This window comes from Lepidochelys kempii, chromosome 7 (assembly GCF_965140285.1).
Source record: "Lepidochelys kempii isolate rLepKem1 chromosome 7, rLepKem1.hap1, whole genome shotgun sequence".
In the NCBI taxonomy this organism is placed as follows: domain Eukaryota; kingdom Metazoa; phylum Chordata; order Testudines; family Cheloniidae; genus Lepidochelys; species Lepidochelys kempii.
In genome coordinates, this window is record NC_136386.1 from 9,106,290 (window position 1) to 9,125,972 (window position 19,683).

The following is a 19,683-nucleotide window of genomic DNA, read 5'->3' on the forward strand; positions in this document are numbered from 1 at the left end:
CCGCGGTGCATTGGCGGCGCGGGGAGCAGCTGAGCCCGGCCGGCTGCGCGGATTCGCTGCCGGGAGCTCTTTAACCCTGCCCAGCTGACGGGCCGCCGCCGGCTGGGGAGCGCGATGGAGGTGCAGGTTGCGCCCCGGAGAGCCTGGGACGACTTCTTCCCCGGCGTCGAGCGCTTCGCCCGGCCGGATTTCAGAGACGTGTCCAAATGGAACAACAGGGTGGTCAGCAACCTGCTCTATTACCAGACCAATTACCTGCTGCTGGCTGCCGCGGTCATCTCCATCGTGGGGTGAGTCTGCCTCTCCTGCGCGGGAGGGGTGGGTAGCAAAAGGGGCGCCCCCTTCCTCCCCCCGCTTCCCCCCCCCATCTGCGCTGCCAGGGGCGGAGCTCAGGGTTTGGCCTCCTGGGACTTGCAAAGGGCTGGGCTGGGCCGGGGGGGGGGGTCCCGGCTGGATGCTGGGTCCTGCAGGCTATGGAGGCCGCTGCTCCCTGGGCCGCTGTGTGGACAGACGCGGTCGCAAAGCGGGCTGTAGGGTCAGGACGCTGGCGGCCGTGCCCGTGTGTCCCCCACGCCGCGCCGGCAGCTCCCTGCCTGGGCAGGGCTGGCCGCGGAGGCCGCCCAGGTGTCCGGGCCCCAGCGCCGTTCTGGGCGGTTTCTGAGATCCGGCTCTTATTCCCCACCCGGTGGGCCTGCGACAGCCGCCGGAGCAGCGGAGGCGAAATGGACCGTGCAAGGACTGGGCTGTGTTGAGGGAGGGAGCAAACCTCCTTGGGTTTCAAATTTAAACCAGCAGAGTTGGTTCTGTTCACCTGGAATAGCTGAGAAAGGGTGTAAGTCAGTGGAAGGTGTGGCTTCCTTTTTACAGCACAGTTATGTGGTAGGAGTCCTAAAACAGCTCCTCCCTCTACTCTGCACCGCCCAATCTCCCCTTTCTGGGGGTGCTGCTGTGTGGGTGGGGGGGTAGAGAGCGAGAGGCTTGTTTGGGAGACCTAAATCGTTTAAATTTTTTGTTTTATGTTAAGTTTTAATGTGCTCAGTCTCAAAAAACAACACTGAGTTTAGGAACTGGCTGCTGTGTAGCTCTCGGCTTAACTCTCTGCTTTTCCTCTTAAAAATAAAACCACTTCCTCTGCAGTGATGTGCTTTCTGCTTAAAGGGTTACCAGCCAGAGAGCAGAATCGGACAAGTTGAAATGTAGAAAGTGTGGTTGGCTGTTGATAGGCTTTTTGCGTGTGTTTGTTTTTTCGTCTCTTCTCTTCCGCCCTCCCTCCCCCCCCAAACTTCAGGGGACCAATTTTGTTCAGTCATGGTATTGCATCTGCTGTGTCTGAGGTCAGGATAGGGCTCCAGGTCTGTGGAGGTGGAGCAGGATCAGTTCCTGGAGCAGTCAGTGCTGGAAGTCTGATGATAAGAGCAGGATTGTTTTGCACATGGGGGGTCTCATTCGGGTATCGGTGTACTCTCTGAGCACAACTGCACCATGGCGCCCTTCTGCTCCTGGAGAAAGTCTGGAGACTAAACATTTTACCCCTTTCTGATGGGGATCTGGCGTGGCTCCCTCTCGAGTATTGCTGTAAGACTTGTGTTAAGGTGTTTTAGAAGCAGATGCAGAAAATAGTGATAATGGGGGTGGGGACCTCTTAATCTTCCAACCAAACCATTTGCAATGATCATGTCCAGGCAGGTAAAATAGCGACACTTATCTGAATCCAGAGCACTTAAACAGTGAATTGGGGGTGGTGAGGATCATCTGTTTTGTCTGAATCAGGTCTGACTTGAAGCCTATGAGCCAGGGCACCATCTCATTTATATAGCATGTTGTAAAGATGCCAGCTTGTTCATTTAAAACATTAAACCAGAATGAAAACTTGCTAAAGCGAAGAACCTACATCCAGTCAGACTCCTTGAGGCCATTAACACACACGGCCTAATCTGAAGCCCCCTGAAAGCTGACAATACATTTTTTTTCAATTGACATCAATTAACTTTGGATCAGACTTTGAGAGGTGAAGTACTCTTCATAAGTGGGTGATATTTCTACTCTGTATACTAGCTATGGAACTGGTACCATGGGATAGAATATCTTTTTCTTCTGCCTGCTCTAAGCTTGAAGGCTGCTGGTAACTGGGAGTAGAGGGGTGTTGTATGGCCAAGAGATTAGAACATGGGACTGGTAGGTAGGCAGGACTCCTGGGTTGTTTTCCCAGCTCTGTCACCTTGAGCAAGCTACTTGGTGCTTCTTTAAACACAAAGTTGCACTGGCTTACTCCGCTTTAGTCTACCCTTAACTATTGTCAGCATTCTTGCATAGTGATAATAGACAAGTAGTTTTAGTTTAGACTGGTGCAACATCTCACCGTTAGGTAAATCAGTGTAACTTTGTGTGTTGGCCAGGTGTGAGTTCTTCTCTACCTCAGGTTGCTAACTAATGTTCAGTTCTGAAAGACAGATAACACACTAGTCAGAATGTACTTTGCAGCCAAGGATCTCAAAAGCACTATAAACTGTTGCCAACTCAACTTGAACCTGTTTGGTCTCCTCAATCATTTCCCTACCAGATATACAATACTCAAATCCTCAATCTTCTAGAGTAAGGATTATCTACGTGTAACTGGGGGGAAAAAAATATTACCAATTTTTCTGGCTGTGTGTGTGTATGTGTTGAATCTGCCAATAAAAAACACCAGCATGCATGGTGCACAGATCCAGAACAGTTCATGTTATGGATGTTTAGTTTTCAAAAATAATTCCTGAAGTGAAAACACCAGGATAAGGCACATCTGGCGTCTGAGATCTTCTTGCTCCTGAGTTATGATCCGTACTGTGTGAAGACTTTGCGTCCTAGGAGTGCTGATGCTGCCGCCATTGAATGGAATAGCAAAAGTCCCTTATTTTAGCAAAGATCAAGCCCTAATGGGGAAACGTCCATACTTCTGGGTGTGTATTACATAAAGCTGACCTTTTTAATGGGGGACAGATTGTGGCTGACTTCACCAATTCAAATACTGAGTGGGGAAACTAAAGAAAGCTCTGCCGATAAGTCATAGACTTAGTCATTTGTCTAAATTCTCCATGCTTAACTGTTCACTGGGCAGCAATCCAGTACTGCATCATGGCTCTACATCTTCTAGAAAACCCTCTCGAATATGAGATTTAACTTATAAAAACACTTGTGTAAGGCCGCAGCGACAGGATTCTGCAAAAAGGCCATTGTAGTGTGCCAAATTCTTTCTCTCTCAACAAGGCTAAATTTGCCCCATGGTCAGCTCTGTTTTAGAGTAGCCTAACTCATCTCATTCAAGCTGGGTGTGTCTTGTAACCCTGGGCTGTCTGACTTCTACACTGTAATAGTTTGGCAGTTGTGGTGGTAGCGTTGGGCAACGTGATCAGCATTACTTAGGAATTGTGTGTCTTACACATTGCTAGTAAGACCATAAAACCCCTCTTTTATGGTTGTAAATTGAATCTGACAAGATGGAAACTCATTAGACTTCCAACCACAAGTGAAAACAACGAGGAGTCCTTGTGGCACCTCCAAGACTAATTTATTGGGACATACAAGCCAAGCAAGCCCTAAGATACAACTGCATTTGCTCCAATCCCTCAGACAGAGACAAACACATACAGGATCTCTATCAAGCATTCTTAAAACTACAGTACCCACCTCGGGAAGTGAAGAAACAGATTGACAGAGCCAGAAGGGTACCCAGAAGTCACCTACTACAGGACAGGCTCAACAAAGAAAGTAACAGAAGGCCACTAGCCATTGCCTACAGCCCCCAACTAAAACCTCTTCAGCACATCATCAGGAATTGACCACTGATCCTGGAGGATGATCCCTCACTCTTACAGACCTTGGGAGACAGGTCAGGCCTTGCTGGGAGACAGGCCAGTCCTCGCTTAAAGACAGCCCCCCCCAACCTGAAGCAAATACTCACCAGCAACTACACCCCACACAACAGAAACACTAACCCAGGTACCAATCCCTGCAACAAAACCCGTTGCCAACTCTGTCCATATATCTATTCAAGGGACGCCATCATTGGACCTAACCACATCAGCCACGCCATCAGGGGCTCATTCACCTGCACATCTACCAATGTGATATGTGCAATCGTGTCAGCAATGCCCCTCTACCGTGTACATTGGCCAAACCGGACACTCTCTAAGCAAAAGAATAAATGGACACAAATCAGACATCAAGAATTAACATTCAAAAACAAGTAGAAGAGCATTTCAATCTCCCTGGACACTCAATAACAGACTTAAGTGGCCATTCTTCAACAAAAAAACAGACTTCAGTGAGAAACTGCAGAACTGGAATTAATTTGCAAACTTGACACCATCAAATTAGGCCTGAATAAAGACTGGGAGTGGCTGGGTCACTACAAAATAATTTTCCCTCGGATATTCACCCCTTCTTATCAACTGTTGGGAATGGGCCACATCCACCCTGATTTGAATTGGCCTAGTTAGCACTGACCCCCCACTTGGTAAGGCAACTCCCATCTTTTCATGTGCTGTATACTTATACCTGCCTACTGTATTTTTCACTCCATGCATCTGATGAAGTGGGTTTTAGCCCACAAAGCTTATGCCCAAATAAATTTGTTAGTCTCTAAAGTGCCACAAGGACGCCTCATTGTTTTTGCTGATACAGACGAACATGGCTACCCCTCTGAAATATCCAGTGAGTACAGGATACCTCTACCTGCGATAAGGAGCTGTATATATTTGTATCCCTTATGCTGAGCACACTGTGTAAAACTGCAATATTACCTCTGTATAGCTTTCCCCTAGTTTAATAGAGAATTCATGTGGTACTGAACCATCTGAACACTAATCCTATTCCATAAAAGCTACCACTGTGTGTGTGGTAGTCCCAGATGGCAAAGTATAAAGGCCACTAAGTAATCAGCCTATTATATGGGCACACCCTGTGTGACATTTAAAAAGAAAAATCCTGCGACCAACATGGCTACAACAACACTGCATTTAAAAACAAAAAAATCCTTCATGTGTGAGGTTCCCCCCCCCCCCCTCCCGGACTAAATAGAAAATTGTGAATCCAGAAACTAGAAGCTAACATTTCTTGGCTATAGTTGTTGTTTACGTGTACAATAAAAGTGCCAGTGGGAATGAATCACAGTGCTGTTCTGTGTTAAAACACATTGTAGACAGTAACTTGATTTTTCAAGGCTGGACTTACACAGCAACATAGCTCCATATTAAGACTCTCTCTCTCTCTCTCTCTCCCACTGAATCCCTGTAGCTATTCCAAGATATTAAATATCCCATTAGTGTTCCAAAATCAATAGGAATTGGGTGCTTAACTGTCCTTTGTTGTTAATTTGTATTTCAGCAGGAGCTCCAGGGCCCCGTTGTTTTAGGTGCTTTACAAACAGACCAAAAAAATAACCCCAAAGATCTAAACGTATCTTCTAAAACATTCAACTATAGATCGGTCCTATCATGAAGATTGTAGAGTGTTCGTTTTATTCTGATCAGAGTTATAGAAATATAGGGCTGAAAGGGACCTCAAAGAGGTCATTTATTCCATCCCTGTGCACTGAGGCAGGATCAGGTATACCTAGACAATCCCTGCATCCTAGTGGAGGACTCCCACTCTGGCAGGAGAATGGAATCTTGCCTAATAGATTTCTATGCCTTACTGATGCTGCTTTACTAAAAGTCAAATCACTGCATATTCAGATAAACTTGCACAGTATTTTGGAACTTGTTTGCCATGCACATCAAATGCTTAAATTTTAGCTACTAGAGCCTTCCCAGTGTAAAAATTGCTATAAAAGCTGATCGTGTAAAATGAGCTAGGCATCCCAGAGTCCCTCCTGTGTTAGTCAACAGCTATCTCCGTTCTGTTGTAGCTGTGTGTCCCAGGATATGGGACAAGGTGGGTAAGGTAATATCTTTTTAGTGGACCAGCTTCTGTTTGTGGGAGAGAGAGACTAGTTTTCCAGCTACGTAGAGCTCTTCTTCAGATCTGGGAAATGTATTTACCTGTGACACTTAGTACAAGATCAAACAGCACATACTTTAGCATAAGAAGTTAGAATATTTGTTTTCATCTTAGTACATTTCCCAAATTCCAGACCCGACAAAGAGCTCTGTGGAGCTTGAAAACTTGTCTTGCTCACCAACAGACGCTGGTCCAAGAAAATATATTGCCTCACCCACCTTGTCTCTCTGTTCTGATATGGCTTAATCGTCTGCTTACCTGCAGCCTCATGTTGTGATTTTACCACCTCCATCCCCCAGTTCTTTGATTCTTCTTTTTTTTTCCCTTCCATTAGCTTACTGCACAGTCATTCAAATTGACAAACAGCTTTATTCTTCTCTCCCCCTGCCCCACATTAGTTGATTGATTTATAGTTGGAATAATTCCCTGTGTAAGATGATCACTCCAAAGTGGCAAAATTAACTTGGGCTTAGATAGAGACTGGGAGTGGATGGGTCATTGTGCAGAGGGAAACTATTTCCCCATGTTTATTTCCCGCCCCTACCCTCTTGGCTGTTCCTTGGGTGTTCTTGTCAGCTGCTGGAGGTGGCCCACCTTGATTATCACCACAAGGTTTTTTTCCCCCACCCTCCTGCTGGTGATGGCTCACCTTGGGTGATCGCTCTCCTTGCATTGTGTATGGTAACACCCATTGTTTCACGTTCTGTGTCTATAAAATCTCCCCACTGTATTTTCCTCTGAAGGCATCAGATGAGGTGAGCTGTAGCTCATGAAAACTTATGCTCAAATGTTAGCCTCTAAGGTGCCACAAGTCCTCCTTTTTCTTTTTGCAAATACAGACTAACATGGCTGCTACTCTGAAACCTGACTTTATTTTTAATGGCTTGGAGGAGTTGGGCTATTAATAAATTAAAAAAAAAACTGGAATGGCAAAAACAGCGAGGGTGAGCAACACTTCCATTTTGTTGCTTTAAAAAATAAATAGATCCGTATTCAATAGAGTTAGCTGCCTCTATGACAAAGCAAAATTTGGGAAGCATTGGAGGGAATGGTGTCTAGTGGCCCTAGCAGAGGGATATTGGAAGCTGGTCTCCTGGATTCTGTTCCTAGATGGTGTTTCAGTAGCGGTTTCATGTTTGTGAAGCTTTGAGATCTCAGGATGCTAGTGGTTACTGAAATGCTAAATAGACTTAGTTCACCCAGGAGTAACACATCTGTGGTAACTCATAAAGGTTGGAAACGTACTATCTCTGTTCTCATGCTTGCTTATAGGGTTGCCAACTTTCTCCTCGCACAAAACTGAACACCTCTGCCCCGCCCCCCACTCACTCCATCTCCACCTCCCTCTATCACTCGCTGCCCACCCTCCCTTACTCTCTCATTTTCACTGGGCTAGCTCAGGGGGTTGGGGTGTGGGAAGGGGGTGAGGGCTTCAGCTGGGGATCAGGGATTTGGGGTGCAGGAAAGGGCTCCAGGCTGGGGGAGCCAAGGAGTTCAGTATATGAGGGGGTCTGGGCTGAAGTAGAAGGTTGGGTGAGGGAGGGGTTGCAGACTCTGGGCAGGGGGTGTGGGTTCCAGGGTGGGGCTAGAAATGAGGGGTTCAGGGTGCAGGAGGGGGCTCCAGACTGGGGCAGAGGGTGGGGGGAGAGATGAGAGCTCTGGCTGGGGGTGCAGACTCAGGGGTGGGGCTGGGGATTTGGGGTGCAGGAGGGTGCTCAAGGCAGGGACTGAGGGGTTCAGAGGGTGAGGGAGCTCAGGGCAGGGGGTTGGGGTGTGGGGCTGGGGTCAGGGGTACGGGTTCTGGGCAGCGCTTACCTCAAGCAGCTCCCAGAAGCAGCAGCATGTCCCCCCTCTGGCTCCTACGCTGTGGCACAGCCAGGTGGCTCTGCATGCTGTCCCGGTCGCATGTGCCACCCCTGCAGCTCTCATTAACTGCAGTTCCTGGCCAATGGGAGCAACAGAGCTGGCACTTTCGGCGAGGGCACTGCTTGGAGATCCCTGGCTGCCTCTACACCTTAGGAGCCAGAGGGAGTACATGCCACTGCTTCTGGGAGCCACATGGATCTCAGGTAGGCAAGGAGCCTGCCAGCCCTGCTGCACCACCGACTGGATTTTTAACAGCCCGGTCAGCAGTGTTGACCAGAGCTGCCAGGGTCCCTTTTTGACCGGGCGTTCAGGTCAGACACCTGGCAACCCTACTTTCTTAAATGTACAGGACCAAATTTTGCCATCAGTTAAACCTATGCAAACTGTACTGGCTTCAGTGAGACTGCATAGATGTAACTGAGGGAAGAATTTGATCTGTGCAGTCTTGAAATAACTCATAAGTGAGTAAAGCAGCACTATGCCTGCTCATTTACTGGAATGTGGGTCGGGGGGAGAACACAGGCATAACTTCCTTGGGCCTCTAGAGAAAGGGTGTGTATCTCTCATGTATTCCCTCTAAACAAATATATTCTGTTGAGGGTGAGCCTAGTCAGTCATGAGGCAGTTAACAAAAAGCTCTGCTACGCAATAAGAAACACAGGTTCTGCCAGCATTTTAATAGAGACTTTCCTGCAGTAAGGTAGCATGTAAAACAAAACAAGCTGACAGGCGTGACCGCTACAAAGTAAAGCACAGGCTCAATCTAGCTCTGTTCTTAAAGCATCCCCCCTTTAAAACTTGACCGAGGGCCACCTCTTGAACTGTCCTCGGCCTAGACTCATGTAAAAGAGGAAACTCACTGGAGCACTGTCTGCCATCCTTAATTTCGAAACCATGCTGGTGCTAGCCCACTGGGGGCCATCAGCAGGAATATTTTTGCCCCCAACACATACTAATAATTAACGGGGGCCTTAAGCAATTGTTTAGTCTGCTTATACCTAGTGCCGAGTCTTCTTACAAAAGGACTGTTTGAACTCTTAGCCCAGCTGGCTAGTTTTTTTCAGTAGTTTTTTTTCTATTCCCTCTCCCTTGCAATACTGCTCGACTTCCTTCCTTGCCCTTCACCCAATCAGGCCTACCAGCCTGTCAGCACAAATAAAGTCAATTCCCATATCTGTTTCCTTGCATTTCTTACTGCAGCTTCTATGAAAGCAAACACTGTCTCAGAAAGAAGGCAGAGGGGTACTTCCTGTAATGATGAGACTACAGAGAGATTCCATCTCTAAATGGCTGGCTTTTCCCAACTGATTTGTTCCATTCTCTGCTGGACCCAGACCTCTGGCTCACTCCTCCTTCATCCTGGAAAGGAATGCAACATCCACTTGGCATGCTGTTGGTTCTGGGCTCTTTGTACTTCCTCTTGACACTGTGTGGTGTTCCTGCCTTAATTTCTCTGTGGGAAACAAGAACTAGTTGTTGCCTTCTACCCAAGCTTCTGGTTTTCAAGTTGTCTGAGCAACCTAAAACTCATTGCCACAGTGCTGCTGCCCTATTAGATGCCTTTTAAAATGTTTGAGATGCCTAATAAACCTTTCAAAGGAGAACTGTATTTAGAAAGTATCTAGTCTCTGCAAGTTTGGAAGACTTCAATCTAGGCTTCAAACTTGAGGTCTGGGAAGTCACTATCAGACTGTGATAAGAGATATATATTTAAGCAAGGCCACAACAGTACTTCCTTTGCTGTTGAAGGGAAACTTCCAGGACACCACTTTAAGAGACTGCACATGGGTCAATATATCGCCTATTCTCAGATACAAGCACAAAAGCATGCAGTACCTGGTGCTCTAGTCTCTCCCTCATTACCTTAATCATGAACTGCTTATCATTCACTTGCGCAGCCCATGCTCTGCTGAGTGTTGGGGTGTGATACTGCTTTGGCACGCTGCTGCCATTCTACAGACAGACAAGCAGTGGGTTGGTGTAGCTCATCCCAGAGACGGATTCTGATGATTTTCTTAAAGATAGCCCTGACATGAGAGGAGATGCTTCAGATTTACAATGATGTAAAAAAAAAAAATCTGGCCCTTCGGAAAGCAATTCTGAACCTCACAATCTACAGAACTAATTGTTCTACTTTGGGATGGGAGGAAGTATTCTCAAAGAATACTTATTACCCAATCACTGGTATTGGATAAATGCTGCAAAGAACTCAAACCTATGCTCCAGAACGCAATATCTAGGTTTAACCTAATGAGCAGCAGCTCCACTGCAAGTTGTTGGCATCTGTAACAGGATCCTCCTGTCACTTACTCTGCTATTTTGGACTAAGCTGAAAACCTGACTGTTCACACGTTCAGAGGCAAAATATTCTACCTGGAAAACTAGGATTGTCCTGTTCCGTCTTCCCTTAAATCAGGGGGTGCATTAAATATAGCAGATATCTAGAAAGAGTGATCACAAGTCTGACTTACACTCTCAGGTAGCAGAAGGCAGCCTTGGTGAAATATGCCAGCATTTGATGACTCCTCTCTGATGGAATTTATTTATTGTGAGGGTGATCCTGTTGTAGCACTGTGTGGGCAGGAAGCAGTAGTGCATAATGCAGATGGCTTTCAGAAACTGTTACAGGGAAAATGGCATAAAAGAGACATCCAAGATTGAATTCAGCAGTATTGGGGAATCTGAACCACATGGCTCACAACATGAATATTCATGTTCTTTGGACAGCTTACTACTAATCTGCCTTTATGTGGCTCTGAATGATCTCATTTGATAGTTACACTCACTGCTTCTTTGTACTCTGCAATTCATCCCACTTCAGAAAGCATGTACTTCAGATTAACGCTTTCCTTGGGAAAGCTGTCTTTTTTGGGATCACTTGCAGCAGTCTTTGCATCTGAGGAAGTTCAACTGCACAAACTCCCTAGAATACAATTTTAAAACATGTAGAGATTTGGTATGAACTACCTGTCAATATGGAGAAAAATATTCTTCCATTTAATGTTTGGACAGAAACTATTTATACAAACCCCCAATTCCTAAACTGGAAAAATAAATAAAAGCCTCTGAATGTTGAAGTGGAACAAATCAACTTTGCTACAAATGTTTAACTTGGGACAAGGCTCTACCTCCTGCACCCAAATCTAGTGACCGGCTACTGGCAAACTATTAAACAGACTAGGTCATGTCTCATAGAAGTTAACAAGGTTAATCCTCCTTGTGGAGGGGGAAAGGAGGTGTATTTAGACTTTTTTTAAAAAAAAAAAAATATATATACATACACAAGCACTTTGGTTCTGAAACATATAGTAGCAGTACTAGTGTTGTCTGATCAGAAATCCTGCTGCAGCAGAGCACAGACTTAAAATAACTTCTGCCTGGAGTAATGCTGGTCACTTTTTCCAGCCTGGGAGCTTGAGACCATTTTAACCTAAATATAGTCTGTGGTTGACTGCAAGACAAATGACTCAAATGTTGCAAACAGGCCTTCCCTATCAGAGTTCCTGTGTGCCTTGCTGGAGCTCAGACATGAATAACAGAAGCAGGTGGGCAGCTAACTTGCGTTTTTTATCTTTCAATCCAGTTGTCCCATCCTTGTTGGGACAGCTGACCTACAGAGGAAACTGGAGACGAGTTGTTTCAAACCAAAGTGATTTAGTTTTCCCCTTTCCCACGGAACCCTTTGTCAGAGTAGTGGATACAAATATTGCCAATGTAACTAGATAATGTGTACGAAATGGCTCTTCATTTTTGTTGGACATTAAGGACAGACTATAAATGCTACCATATGCTACTGCAGTTGTCCAACGGGATGAGCCAAGCTTAGTGCTGATGTAAGTGTGGGCAGGTCACCTAGCTTTAGTGTTGCATCTGGTTATGTCTGAGATGAATTATGGCCTGAAATACTGGAATTGTTATAGTAGGGATGACGCCCATTTGACAGTGGCAAATCAGGATCATCTTGGTCATAAGAACTGTTCTGTTTGTAACTGTGGGCTTAAAACAAACAAAGTACTTCACACAATGCACAGTCAACCTGTGGAAGTCATTCCCAGGGGATGTTTTGAAGGCCAAAAGTATAAATGGCTCAAAAAAGAATTAGCCATTGATGGACCTATCCTCCATAAGCTTACCTATTAGCCAAGATGGTCAGGGATTCAACACCATATTCCAGGTGAACCATAACCTCCAACTGATGGAAGCTGAGACTGGATGATTGCCCTGTTCTGTTCATTCCCTCTGAAGCATCTGGCACTGGCCATTGCCAATGTACTGGACAAGATAGTACATTGGTCTGACCTAGTGTGGTCATTCTTATGCATTAATAGACTAAGAGATCGCACTTCATAAGCAAAAATTAGTAGCAGGCTAAGCAAGTTATGGTTAGGGGAGGGGCAGAAAAAATGGCCTACACATAACTGAAGAGTGGTGAGAGCAGGTGGAGTTCCCACCCTACTCCAGATACTCCTAAACTCACTCCCATCCTGGAGTTTTGGTTGTCTAGTTGTCAAAGTTCAGGACAACTGCATCTGTTTTTTTCCTCTATAGCCCAGCAAGGACACCCACTCTCAGGCAATGGCCAGGGAGCAAGAAGCCCTTCTTTGGAGACCCATGTCTCTCTCCATCCTGAGCAGAGCATTTCCAGGCTAAACAGTTCCACTGCCTTCACTGTGTTGTTCCAGCAAAAGACAGTCTGCCTAAGCACACCTGCTTTGTCTTTCTCCTCACTGTTATGGGGTAATTGCTCTGGATATGGTACCATAGCACTAACTGTGCAAGCCTATTTATTCTTGGGATGTAAGATTATGGAGAAAACATAGTAAACAATACAAAAACCTACACACATGCTAATAAGTTTACCAGCAATTCCCCTGCCCACCAAATGTCTCTAACATGTGACCACAAAAGACCCCTCATACCAGTGCCCAAGTTCTTAAGTCTCACCTTGGAACTAACGCTGTCTTATGGGGCCTCAGTAGGCCAAAGTTCTTCCAATCCTTCTCTAAGGACTGGGGTCCTGTCTGTTTGCAGCACCAGATAAAAGGCCCTGAGCCAGTTTAAAACCAGGCCATTTATCCAAAAATTCTTTTGTTTGGAGAATCTAGTTGGAACAACAATATACAAACCTCTCGGGGGTTCTTCAAAGGGCTGATAACCAGAGAAAGTGCATGAACGTACCCAAAGTTGCATAGACTCACAACATACAAGCAATTGCATTTTAAATACAATAGGGCTTCAAAGGATTGAATTTAATTTAGTAGTGTTAATTAAGGTCTGTCCAGTGTGTCTCCTCTATCACACGATCTGAAGTTGAATGTTCTGTTTCCAGTCTTGGCTTTCTTGCTGAACTGGGCTGTTTCTAGAACTTCCCTGCAGGACCTCTGTCCTAGACCCTAGTTCCTTCTGACCCTGAGACGCACATGCTACCTGCAGTTTGCTGATGAAAGTAATTGCCCTACCTAGGGATACACACCACCTTGATTTGACACACGTGATATCTCTGCATCTCTTTTACTTAGACTATATCTGAAGATTTAGAATACAAATAGAAGTCAAAGTCCCATTCTGCATAATATGGGGGGGGGGAACAGGTTTAATTTACATTCCCCATCTGAAGCTCAAGGCAGTACAGTAGGTCATCACTAGCGTCTTCAGGAGGTGAAAAACTAGGTTAGATCCTGTTCTAAGCCACAAATGGAGAAGACTGGTCCCAGCAAGTACTAGATCATCACGCTATCTGGCATGACTGTCCGTCTGCTGCTGCTCAGCAAAGGCCCAGGAGTGAAATGGGTGGGTGGCGTTGAGATGTGCTGATGCCTTCAGGATTCTTTTTAGCCAGATGTGAGTTCCTTGCTTTCATGAGCACTGAACTCCTCCAAAAACCAGGGCAGGGGGAGAATAGTGTGTGTAAATACACATGAGAACAATACTAATTAAGCACATCGCTTACCAATGGCTTGCGGTCTCTGCATGACAACGTTATGGCTAACAAAGCGCGACATGTGAATGTCCGAAGCTGGCTGATAAGGGTTCTGAAGCACTGAAGCATAAGCCTTGTCGACTGTCTCCATCTTCTTAATCATGCAATAGGGAGACACTCAAGCTGAATGCGTAACTCATATGTTATAAAATGAAGATGTTGGTCAAACTTTCCTTCACTTTCTCCCCAGATTTCTGAGCCCACTGAACATGATCCTTGGTGGCACCATAGTGGTGCTGGTGTTCACAGGCTTTGTGTGGGCATCACACAACAAGGACATCCTTCGCAAGTTCAAGAAGCAGTACCCAACTGCGTTTGTGGTAGCCATCCTGCTGTCTAGTTACTTCTTGATATCCTATTTTGGAGGTGTCATGGTGTTCATATTTGGGATAACATTTCCTCTACTGTGTAAGTATAGCTTTTCTCCCTCCCCTCCCCCCCCTTAATGACTAAAACTAAAAGCTCAAGTCTCTTCACTCTGAATTAACCCTTGGCTCCACTTAGTATATGAAATTTGAGGTTTTAAAAATGGTCCCAAAACAAATTTTATACAATTGACTTTCAAGGCTGCTAGCAAGTGAAACTTGAAGGAATCTAATGTTTTCCTTTTAAGAAATAAACTATACTGGAGGTAGACATATACTTACATGACTTCTTAAGCAGACCATATCAGTACATATGTGTTAGACTTTCAGCTTCCTACTTTTGGATGTCCGCTCATTTACAAAGTCATTCAAAGTGCTTTGAGAGATACTGAAGAGCTAAGTATTCAGTGGGGGTATGTCAGTTAACAAACATGTATTTCTGTTCTTAGTGATATTTATCCATGCATCTCTGAGGCTTCGGAGCATAAAGAACAAACTGGAGAATAAAATGGAAGGAATAGGTTTGAAGAAGACCCCTATGGGCATAGTACTTGATGCCCTTGAACAGCAGGAAGAGAACATCAACAAACTGGCTGACTACATTGCTAAAGTGAAGGAATAAGATGCACATAATATGGCATTCTTACCTGTTGCAGGAATTTAGTTTCTATTTACTTTTGTCAAAGCTTGCTTTCAATTTGTCTGAGATGCACATACTGTATAGATTGAAAATGGCAAGATACAGGTATACAAAGCTATGCAGGGCTCCTCTAAGGTTGGGGAGGAGAGATTCACCTTTCTAGAGTATGGTAAAATGTCTTGGTATTGCATACATATGCACCAACTGTTTTTAAAGCACTTGTTTTCTGGCGGGGGAAACAAACATGAATTGCAGTCTCTGAACCTGTTCTTGGTAGCCAGTGTCATGTCTAAGTATTTATAATGCACTTCATTGGAGGAATGATATAGGGGTGGGGCTGTTTAGTGCACTACCAGTTGGCTAAAAATGTCACCAGACAAAAATCTGGCAGTCAGGACTGGCTGAAAGCTCTGCCAATAAATTTTTTTTTTTCATTCCTTCTCCTTCTTCCCCCCCCCCCCAAAAAAAAACCCCTCTAGGGGGTGTCCTCCTGTCAGCTTACCTTTTCAAGCAGGTTATAGTCAAGCCATCTTATTATCTGAAGTAGCAAATGGAAAGAATAAATTGACCAGAGCGCACAAGTCACCTCGCATGCTCCTAGTCTGTTCATAAAATGTAATATTTCTTATAGCAGGAGATCCAAGTCTAAATGGGCAACATATGTAAACTATATAGCTCCCTTGTCCAGCTCTGCCTACAAAGCACGGATGCAGATTTGACTGAATTCAGTAAGAGAGGCACATGTGTCTCTGAAGGTTATTATGAGCCTTAAATGTCTCTGACATCTTTGGCTCTCTTGAGGTCCATGAAAGCTTTTTTGCAATTGCCTTCAATAGAGCCACAATTTCACACTTACAAGGTGTGGGGTTTTGCAATTGGTTTCTTCTTTCTTTTAATACTTAAAAAAAAAACAAAAAACTGTGGACTGTAAGAATAGCTAGGAGACTATCTTATTTGGAGTTCTGGTTTTGTTTTGTTTTTTTTGTTTTAAAACTGTCCCTTGAGATTTTAGGACTTACCTCATTGTCCAAATTGTGCTCTGACTCTTCCTGTTTAAAGAAGACACTGGCTAAAACATACATCTTGCTAATTTATTCCACTTGTGGCTCTATTCAAGGGAAATAAGACCAGATTTCAGACTTGTAAATAAAAACAAATTACATGTTCTTAAAACCATTTCCAAATTCATGTAAGCAATTATTTTCAAGAGCTATTGTTACAAATAGCTTCAGTAAACTTCAGCTTGACTGCAGTCTGTGCTACCTAAACCATATGCATGGAAAAACTTATGCAGATTAACATAGTGTGTAACCATCAGTCTTGCATCTCTCCTCCCTTTTTTTATGAAGTATTTATCTGTAACTGACTTGATTTACATGGCAGGTACAGCAGATATCCCAAAAACCTCTTCAAAGTTCATGTGTATAAGACACGTGTGTGCACGTGCGCACACACTTGGGGTCTCTTCCAAATGAATTGTTTTGGAGTCTGAACACCTCATTCCATGCAAATGTTCCAGAGTGATCAGTATTTATTAGAAGCTTCTTTACGTGTATATTCCAGGGTAAGAAGCCATGACCTGCTCCTTTATTATAGTACATTGTCTTAGCTTTCGATGAGTAATTCTTGCTACACTTACAGAAGAGATACTAGCCTATGACTTCATGAATATATGGTTACATTGTAGAATTTTAAAAATTAGTTGTGAAGAATAAAGTTTAACCATTGTTAAAACAGAGTGCATTTATTGCATTTTTTTTAACTAATGATGCAGAAAAGTGACTTTAATCAAGATCACACTACTCTACAATAATATGATTCAGTTTAAATGACCAACTTTTTTTGTTTTTTGAACTATAGTCACTACTTTACATATAACAAAAGCACAACACAATGCACTGTGGGTCGTCTTTCCTTTTTAAAAAGGGAATGGATTTGGAACATGCCATAGTGAGTCATTGCAGTAGAGCACTAAGGTTATTTGTATCCTTCTAGGTGAGTGGGTTTCTAGGTGGAGGAGAGTAGGGACGGCAGCCTCTTTGGACTACTTTGAGAAATGGTATGCTTACCAAGCTAGGTGGTGTACAGTTGGTTTTTGTTGTTAAACAAAATTTTCCAGTGTTTGGATGTCTGACCTTTTTTTAAAGCCTTTAGCATACCAAATAGCACAAAAACTCCAAAGTGCTTGTACAGAGCACAGCTACCTTATATGAATAATTTTCAGTTTCCCCCCCACCTAACTAAATTTGTACTTTAGATACGGCTTGAAGGGAGAAGATTTCTGCCTTCATCTCCCAACTTAAAAACAACACCTCTCCAAAACCTCAAACTAAGTGGGAGGAAATCAGTACACTATATGCAGCGGGGTGGAGCCTGATTTGTATTTGTACACACGCAGCTTCTGCAATAGAAAGAGGTAAACTGCTATATGTCTTCAAAGGAAATTGAAGCAAAGGGGGACACCTTCCTATATAAGATAACAGATTGTACCTTTACAATAACAATAATCCCAGTTAGTATCTGCTACTGGGTTTTGTGCGGGATGGGGCACACAGCCTAGAGCAACCCCTTATCCTTGAAGTTTGATCCTATTTCTGGCCTTAGCAGAATCCATTGGGACCTTGAAGTACAGAAGGCAAGAGTGAGGCATGTATTGTTGGATTTCTTTTTTTAAGAAGCTATGCCCCACCCAAATATGCTTGGCAGGAACTATAAGTGGCCATCAGAAAAGGGTGGGAGATGGGTTCAGTTACCTTTTTCCAACCCTATTGAAGATGAGGAGTCTGCAGAGGTATTTTCAGTGGAAAAAGTAGTGCAATCCTATTAGGGTTGAGGTAGGAGACTGCAAGTAGCTGATGTGTGTGTGTGTGTGTGTGTGTGTGTGTGTGTATAACTCATTGAAGGAAAAGGATCATGATGTGATCCGCATCCCCAAAACCACCCTTCAGACCTGGGTGAAGGTCTGTGAAATAGCATGACACCAGACATGACCACACTAACTGTAGAAACCTACAAGGCACTAATAGATCTGCATACCATGAGGCTCAGTCCAATGTGGATAAACTTCAATGGTAAGTGAGTGTCTGCTCTGAAACAAACCAGTCCTCCTGTGGAGCAGGGCTTGAATGGGGGTAGTGCTGTAAGCCTCCAGGTGTTTGCTTTTGCATGCTTTCTGACAGGGTGAGAGATGGGATCTTTTCCTGATGCACATTCCTCTCTTACAGTAGGAACTGATGGCTGTGAAAAGTAGCCAACTTGTTTTGGCAGCCTGCCCTTGTGCCTTTTCAGAAGGCACCATTTTTGTGTGGCCCTTTCCTAGATTCCACCTACCTTTCCTTTGGCCACACCTTCCCCTGAACTCTCTTGCACTTACAAGCAAGGGTTGTGTTGATGCCACTGAGATGCATGTTCCAGTCGCTTCTCCATATAGGTCCCTTCTGCATCTTTAATCGATGGTGCCAATTCCTGCCTGAATGTGGCCTGCATGCCATATTAGCATATGGTCCCACCTGTGATTACACATAAGGTAGTGATGGGCTTTTGCTTGCTTTTCCTTCCCTCAGAGGAAGGGATGGGGTTGCCCTATTTTCTTCCAAACACTTAGCCACCCTTCCATGTTGTAAGAGTGCAGAGCAGCTCCTATCGCTCATTTGCTTCCCTCTCTTTGTTACTACACAGTGTAGACATTAGGAGCACACTGAAAATTTTACATGAACATGATAAGCCTGATTCACTAGAATGATCAGCCATAAAATCACCTTAACCGGCCCTGGGAGCATTCCCTTCATGTAGGGATCGGCTGATGGCATAGGGTCACTGCAGCAGCTCTGTCATCCCTCGCACCCTCTCTGGCTGGCGTTGGTGAAGGCGCACGCTTCCCTCCAGACGGACCCTTGAAAAGCAGCTCAACTTAGGCTGAGTCCTGAATCGGCTCTGGGAACAGAGCTGAATAAGAGTGGCTCAAAGCCACTTTGGCTCTTCCTGACCATGCTTCTTTTTCTGCTAGTCGTTCAATTGGAAGAGAGAGACTACAACACTGGCACATCCCAGTTACAATATTCTCTTCATGTGACAGCTGTAAATGAGAAATAAAGTAAAACTAGGTTTTCCTCTCAACATTTGCACAAGCAATGTTGAATCATAGTTTAAAAAATTCCTTTGTACTGTAAATTCATACAGTACCTTATAAACAATAAATTGAGCTCCCTGCCTGCATGTGCCTCCCCCGCAAGAGCCTTAAAGGGAATCAGACAGCAGGGGGAGGGGAACTGAACGAAGTTGGACAGGTGGGTTTGAAAGGAGAGGGTTGATGGCATGAAGAAGGCAACTGTTCCCTATGTGGAAGCAGCAGGATATGAAGCTGTGAGAAGGAGAAAAGCGGTTTGGGAAGGGAGTATGGATTGTGTAAGAGAAATGCAAGCTGGCGGGCAGAAGATTTTGTAGATCTTTGGTGATATTGAGCAAGAAGGGAAGGATGAGGAGAAACCAAAGGAACGGCAGAAAGAAGAAGTCAGATTATTGAATGGCCAAGGACATACAGACAAGAAAAGGAGGAACTGAGCAGCAGTAGTAGGCAGACCAAGAAGGGAATAAAGAGCAAGACCCAGCCCTGTGTCTTAGCTACGAGAGGCAGAGTAGGCCATTAATGGACTTGGTGAGGCTGGTTTGCGTGGAGTGAAATTTTGTGGGGTGCAAGAGGAGAGAGTAACCAACAAGAGAGAGAGAATGGATAGGCTGGTACAAACAGACTGAAGTAGGGGGTCTACAACAGCATGCCTGGTAGCAAAGGGCAAGCATCCAGAAAAGAGAGATTCCTTAAAGATGAGAGAAACTCAGGGGGATTTCACACGCTT

At 44.6% G+C, this 19,683-nt stretch overlaps 1 protein-coding gene across 1 annotated transcript; it reads left to right on the forward strand.

The window, feature by feature from the left end:
- Positions 1-4: 4 nt before the first annotated feature.
- Positions 5-16,564, forward strand: ARL6IP5 (ARF like GTPase 6 interacting protein 5). Its single transcript, XM_073351075.1, has 3 exons — positions 5-290; positions 14,016-14,233; positions 14,640-16,564. The coding sequence occupies exons 1-3, from the start codon at positions 115-117 to the stop codon at positions 14,810-14,812; spliced, it is 567 nt and encodes a 188-aa protein (XP_073207176.1). The 5' UTR covers positions 5-114; the 3' UTR covers positions 14,813-16,564.
- The last annotated feature ends 3,119 nt before the right edge of the window (positions 16,565-19,683 follow it).

Excerpts from the sequence above, each read along its gene's own strand:
- ARL6IP5 (XM_073351075.1), top strand. The coding sequence starts at position 115 with ATGGAGGTGCAGGTTGCGCCCCGGAGAGCCTGGGACGACTTCTTCCCC. Across the intron at positions 291-14,015 it reads GCGGTCATCTCCATCGTGGG|ATTTCTGAGCCCACTGAACA; the intron begins GTGAGTCTGCCT and ends CTTTCTCCCCAG. Across the intron at positions 14,234-14,639 it reads GATAACATTTCCTCTACTGT|TGATATTTATCCATGCATCT; the intron begins GTAAGTATAGCT and ends TTCTGTTCTTAG.